The sequence below is a fragment of the Pterocles gutturalis genome, unplaced genomic scaffold (assembly GCF_000699245.1).
Source record: "Pterocles gutturalis isolate BGI_N339 unplaced genomic scaffold, ASM69924v1 scaffold2118, whole genome shotgun sequence".
Lineage (NCBI taxonomy): Eukaryota > Metazoa > Chordata > Aves > Pterocliformes > Pteroclidae > Pterocles > Pterocles gutturalis.
The window spans coordinates 146,122-153,271 of NW_010122898.1; the positions used below are offsets into that span (position 1 = coordinate 146,122).

General features: G+C 37.8%; 1 protein-coding gene across 1 annotated transcript in view; it reads right to left on the reverse strand.

Annotated features, from left to right (window-relative positions):
* LOC104464848 (vasoactive intestinal polypeptide receptor-like) overlaps positions 1-7,150 on the reverse strand; it is an 18,451-nt gene continuing 11,301 nt past the window's right edge. The window contains exons 7-12 of the mRNA XM_010077687.1: positions 6,923-6,983; positions 6,194-6,263; positions 5,230-5,321; positions 4,126-4,255; positions 2,748-2,789; positions 1-217 (exon numbers count right to left, since the gene is read on the reverse strand). Of these exons, the coding sequence (XP_010075989.1) occupies positions 29-217; positions 2,748-2,789; positions 4,126-4,255; positions 5,230-5,321; positions 6,194-6,263; positions 6,923-6,983 (584 nt within the window). The 3' untranslated portion in view covers positions 1-28. The remainder of the gene's footprint in view (positions 218-2,747; positions 2,790-4,125; positions 4,256-5,229; positions 5,322-6,193; positions 6,264-6,922; positions 6,984-7,150) is intronic.

Sequence of the window (7,150 nt, forward strand, 5' to 3'; positions counted from 1 at the left end):
TCACAGCAACTCATCCTGATAGAAAAACTCAGACAGAAGTTACACCATTCTCGTACCCAGATGTTTTCCTTTTTGGACTGATTTTTTCAAACAGTGATAACTGAGTGACGTAGTTGACTGGACTGTTTTCTTTGGACAAAGTCCCATGTTTGTGTGTGAAGTTCAGATATTCTTGATACTGCCATTTGCACAGTTGCTTCTTCAGTTCGCTTTGAACCTATAGGAAAGGAATTTAAAAGAAAATAATCAGAAAATTAGGACTCAGTGGGTATTGAAGGTAAAATGTGCCAAAAAAGTCTGCCTGACTACTTAACCCAAATGCACAAAGGCACCAAAATCAATAAGGATTAAGCCTTAACATATTTTAAGAAGAACTTAAATGATGTCCTGATTCACTTTTGAAAATAAACAGACATAAATTCCAAAATTAAGAGGATGATGTGGAAGTTCTTGACTAGTTCCTATGTTTATTGTTGTAGATCTACTTCATAAATATTTCTACTTTTTTGTATAATTTCTATTTTTCCTCATACTGAGTCTTCTGTGCCTCCTTACTGTGACCTGCTATGTACAATAAGGGCCCTTCTCCAGGCTTTCGGTTTCTCCAGATTGAAATCCCTCTTAAAGATCCCTTACTGACTTTGAAAGATACTGAATCAACTTGAATGAACATGACATTTGAGAGAGGTCTTGGGGATCCCCAAAAGCATAGGCACAACTGATTTTATTGATATCTGGCATACAACTAACAAGTAGATTGACCAACCCTGGAGTTCCACAGGTCACTGTTGACCCTACTGTCACTGGGGTGAGGGAAAAGTAGGTTCTGTTGCCCTACATAAAGCAGCACACCTTGCCACTGTTCACATGAGCAGTTTGTCCCTGTGGATTAATTTCTTAATTTCTTGCTGTGTCCTGTTACCTCTGTTCACATTCAGCTTCATCTCCACCTGCTTCTCCTGCAAGGGGGGGTGGCTCTCTTGAGTGTCTACAAAGGGACTTACAATTGCCATCCTATACTAAGAAGATACGTCAAATACTTTTAACCACATAGCTGCCATCTTCTGTTGCTGTCCGTACTGAAAATCTATGGCAGGGTTATAAAAGTAGCACCATTAGCACAAGCCTACTCCAAATTAAATGCAGAAATAAAGTTTTAAATGAAACTATTGATTCTTACAGGGGATGTATGTACGGACAAATGTCATTTAAGCACTCTGAATTTAGGAATTAATCTAGTGATGTTATTATCTAATCCTCACTAGGTACAGGCTCTACAGTGATGTACATAAAGGGTGAGTGAGACATGCAAAAGTACAGCTTGGACATCAGGCCTCCCTGAAAGTCACTGGCAATATTTATCATTTATTCTCTCTGTTAACCATACAGACATGCCAGCCCCCATGTCAACTTCAGGTAAGGACTGACCATGCTCTCTGCAGCTTTCACAACTCTAGTAAATAAAAGGGGGCTTCTTTCACCAACCCAGTACTCCAGCACTACCCCAGCAAGCTCAAGTCCCTGCAACGTTCCTGTGTACCTTATTCCAAAAAACAGGACCTACAATAACAGTTTCATCCCATAGAGACACCACCTTGCTTGGCAGCAGCACAGTCTCTCACGTTGTTCCAGATACTTAAAACTGAATACACACACACAGAAAATATTACTTATTTTTTATGATTGCAAGGAACCATAACAGATGCAGGAAGAATCCACTGCCAAGTTGCAATGGGTGGCCAATCTGCTCCAGAAGCAGATATCCCTAAGCAGCATGGATGCAAGCCAACACATACCACCATATCTTGGGGCCAGATGTCACTCTCTGACCAGCCCTTTTTTAACACCTAGATTGGTGCGTTGTGGGATACAATACACAAGCTATCTAAAGGCTGTTGGCAAGGAGTCTATGCAGGCAGAAGGAAGGTGGGAAGTAGAGCATTCTGTATCTACAATTAGTTTTGAAGACACTCTCTCAGAACAGCACTAGAATGGCCATTATATATTGTTTTCCTAAATAACAAACATATTTTAGGCATTATTCATCCTTGGGTAGGATTAATTTCACTTACATTTTGCCATCCCTATGAGAAATGTCCAGTCTAAGCTAATGGGGAGATTGAGGCAGCGTTAGTGGGTCTTTCTTCTCACCTAACCTCCACACTTTTCTGAGGATGAGATGTGGTTTTACATTTTCTCATGGCTTTTGCTTCATTCAGCTCTTTTGGGGAAAGGGCAAGCAAATTTAGTTAGTTTTTAAAATGATAGGGTCTCTAAAATGTACTTCAGGGAATTCATCCAAATTCTAACAATGTTACAAAAACAGGAAAGAAAGTGTTTGGAAAAAAACTACTGAAAATGCACAGGATGCCCTGAAAAAGGAAAGGGAAGAAACTCACTAGGAGAAAATAAACCTAAATAAAGTAAGAAGTGTTACAAGCTTTCCACTGAGATATCATGATGATAACTCTCAGACACAAAGCAGAAAAAAAGTCCCCTGACAGGAAAGTCACCAACGATTTGCAAAGGGTCATTGCTTCAAAGCTTATTTTATGCACTTCTGTCAGAACTGTATGAATACAAATAGAGTTAACAAAGGTACCAAGGGGGAAAAAAAGCATATGGGTATTTCATGCTTTCAGGAACAGATCAAAGCACAGATGTGTTCTGGAAATAGAAAAAAAAAATTAAAAACCAGAGAGGGCCAGTTTAAAAGGTTTTGATAATCTTGTGTACTTGCTACTCACCTCTGCATTTGAGAAGCAATACAGAAGAGCAACAACAAAACCCTAGGACAGAGAGGGTAGGGAGAAAAAAGTTGGTCATGAGGATTTAAAGCATATAATCAAAGAAAGATATCAAGTTTCATTCAAAATTTGAGCAAGGCAGCAAAATCATATATTTTCCATTGTTCGTTGGAATTTAGGTGATGTGGCACTACTTCTTGGGTTTTCATAATAGGATTAAATTCCTCAATGTATAGCAACACTATATTAGCAATTACTAATATATGTATATTACTGCCCTTGCATGGAGACACTAAGAACTAACTTACTGTTTACTGTATTCTATAAACAAGTTCTCCTCAGATAAGGTAGGAGGGACCTCTGTCTTGTCCTAGTCTATATTTACCGTAGTGAATAAACTGGGTGAGGACCTGTTCTTGTTTTACGTCTTTACCTCTAAACTCTCTTCTTTCACTCACAAGATGATGGCTGTTGGGTTCATATTCAGCCAGAACTATAGTCAGACATTGTTTGAGGGAGTGTTAGTCAGCCCAGAGCCAAGACATTTCACAGAATATGCAAACACAGGCAAACACTGGACAGTGCTAGACTACACCTGTATGAGTAAACTGAACAAGGCACAGACCTGAATAGTCCTGAATAAATACAGAAGACTTTGCTTCTCTGTACTGATAAAATGTCAACATGGTATGTGATACAGCTTTGGCTTGGGCCGGCAAGTATTTTCCCAAACAGAGTCCGGCATGGTTGAGATGTAAGTATGGAAGAGGGTTCATTTCCAACACATATCAACATGGAAATGTTGTTGTAGGATACAGGGGAAAGGGGGAGGAAAAAGACCTCAGCTGTTTATTGCAGTCTACCATACCCAAGCCCTGGCCCTCTCAAATCCAAGATACTGTTCTGAGCAGTTGTATAGCAAAATAAAAGAAACAAAGACGTATTAACGTGATGGATTCACTACTGCTAAAGGGTAAGGACAGAACAGGTTGTTATATATTATCCTTATTTTTTCATTCCTCTTATCGTCATCTTTATTATATGTGGAATTAATTTCAATCAGTTCACCTGAGTCCATGGACTGGCCTTCATGGTGCTCTGTCATTGTTATTCAGTAAAGGTAGATATTGTAATTTTTTTTTGTGATTCTTAGTATGCAGTCTGAGTCAGAACTCAGAAGTAGTGTGAGATTTCAAGTGATAAGATAAAGGAACAAACAACAGAAAGAGCTTGTGAAGGAGTAAGATGAAAAGTGTGTGTTGAATTTAGATGCATTATTAACACCTGCTCTAACAACCAACCTAAAACATAAAATTCCTGGAAGGGTGGTGCTTCAGACCAAACATCTTAGGACTGATAAACATTTTGTCCAGCTTACCTGAAAAGAACCCAAGCCCAGCTCAATATAAAGGCGAGCTTCCAGACCAGTGCTTTCTGGGAAAAATGCAAATACAATGTAGTGCACTCCAAAGAGAGGGATCAAGAGTAACGTGGATTTAGCAAGTCTCCTGGCAAACCAAGAATTAGAGAATAATGCACTGTAGAAATATAGAATTAGTGACAGCAGTTATATGTTGGAACAAATTTAAGTACAGAGGACAGCTCCATAGTGGAGGAAACTACATCCAACAAAGTTATGGAAAAATTACTTTTCTCCACTCCCACCATCAACACCTGGTGAATAAAGATGAACAAATAAGCATGCAAGTTTTCTGGATTGACTTTTAAAGGTTCTTCTCCCTGCTATACGTGCAAAAACAGGGGTAGCAAACCACGTACTCTGATCTACTCTCCTGAGACTAATCTCAATCACCCATAGGCATCCGCCATGTAAGGGTTTCAATTTTTAGAACTGTCAATGGAGATCTAGTCATCACTGTCCATAAGACTTAAATCAGTTGTTTAAGTAGTGGTGTGAAAGCCACTGGTGATGTCCTAGGGCATTCTGATGGGCCTTCGGCTCCCTCCAGAAGGGCACAGGTTTACACTAGGTCCTCTGCCACAACCTACATGTCTTAGGATGAGTTAAATAGCTCTCTAGAGTCCTCTGACTGCCTTGATGAGATCCCCATTGATTGTGAAGCGGATCATAGGGAGGACTAGGTTCAGCTACCAGAACATTAGCATCATATTACTGCCGAGAATTTAAAGGAAATTATCTGCTTCTTTCTCTAGGTGGCCATTTGTGTGGAAAGGACTGGAAGGAGGATGGATGGTTTACACTTTCAATCTGGATCCTCCCGGAGTTATAATACTTTATATTTTACTTTTCTTAGTGTCCCCAAAACCTCCATCCCACCCTCCACCCCCGAATAAAAAGAGAGATGTGATATCTGGGATGAAAAGGAAAGTTTACCTTGTTATTTCTTCTGTGGATTTCTCTTTCTATTAGTAAGCAGTAGAACATTTTTTGCTCCTGCACATGAAACATTTCTTATAGCAGCTAGAACAAGTTAATATCAAGAAACCTAGAAATACTTACACAAAGTGGCTTGAATGGCTCCCTCCTCCCTCTTGAGATTTCAATTTATGAACTAGAATTCTGATCACATTAATAAATATAATAAAGTTAATCTGAAAAGACAAGACAAAATCTGTAAACCTACTATAAATTGGGACATATCTTCTGTTGATAAAAATAAACTAAAAATGCCCAGTCATAGGAACTGCAGTACTATAAACCAGTGAAAATCTGCTCGCAGATCAAATCAATAGCATTAGAAATAGCATTAATTTTTCACACCAATATATACTTACATGTAAAGATATGCTGAAAGTTATGTTGAATTAGTGTAGATCTACATATCTCAGTATTATTTTATGTTTGATATTAACTCTTGTCAGTACCTAGCATAACTTACATGCTCTAAATAGTCCTCCCTGTTCCCATCACTGTTTATGATGGGAATTATAGCAGACACAGTCCTACATGACATACTGTTTCCTCCCTAAATTTAGATGGAATAAAGGTGTTTATAAGGGAGATTATTTGCCTTAAGTTTAGAACTTCAGAACTCATTTTTAAAGTATACTAGATAAAATGAATTATATGTATTTCTTGCATTAAACCAGGTTCATATTATCTAAGAATCCTGTTAGCATGGATCACCTTTCTTCAGAAATTACCTAGAGAGAGACAGACACAATCGTGTTATGTGGAATAAAGGTGTCAACATGATTCCCTTATGTCCTAGTATGACTCTAGAATACATAGGATTTAGCCTTTAGGTTGTGACTTAGGGTGTTTTGGGTGAAAAAACCCAACAAAACCAGCAAAAAAGCCCCAACAACAAAACCACATGCTATGCAATAATTTCCAGCTATTTGAAACTCAATACCATAGCATGTGTGACTGCTTTTCTCCCAGCTTACTGAAAGGATTCACTAACTTAGCTTTCACATTTCAAAAGATACTCAAGACAAAATGAAAAAAAAAACCAACATACTAATACAGTTAGCAGAATGGGGCCTTTGATGATCCATAACACCACTCCATTTTCATCATCATCCCAACATCTGAAACAGCAAGCAGAACCAGTCACATTATCCATCCTGTGTGAGCTTTTCATTACACATTAAAGCATCTCTGTCACAGAATAGGAAAGTGATGGTCACTAAGTTTTAAATCACTATTTGAAAGGCTCTGCCAGTAGTGATACCTCCCTAAAAGTTTCTGCAAAGCCCAAACTATAGGAAGTTTATTCAGTAAGCAATCATCTGCTTTTACGTGGCTCCCATATTAAAAGTTAAAAATCAATAAAATAAAATTAAAAAAAGAATCAAAGAACTGAGTGGAAATGAAAGAAGAAACTACCTATTAGAACATAACAATGTGTTTGGGAAGTATGTATTTGAAGATATTAGAGTTAGTAACTTATGGCTGATTTTAAACAGAAACAGTGATTTTCTTAAAATATAGTTATTTCAAGGACTGGGCATTGGGAAGCTAAATGAAAGTTCAATACTTACTATGATATTTCCAGCTTTTATTACTCCATCAAAATCAAAAGACTAAAAATTATTTTCTTCGCCTATGAAGTTTAAAGGTTAGGGACAGTACTTTGGAATAATTTTTCTTTCAATGTGTTTTTAATCTTTATTTTTCCCCTCTCAGCAAATCAAAATGCAACACAAAATAGAACATTCTTGGTTTCCTTACTCAAGCTCTGACTTACCCAGTATCTTGTCGATGGATTCTTGTGAGGACCCAAGCAAACATCACAGCAGTGGGAGCACCTGGAAAAATTAACATGGAACAAAACATAGTTGTTCTACAGATCATGTCCCCTGGAAACTTTATTAGAATAAGGTTTACAGTGCAGCACATTAGATGCACATTAAAGTTCAGACAATGGGCCAAACCATTTTAAATAACTTTATGAAAGATCTTAACGTGTAGTTTA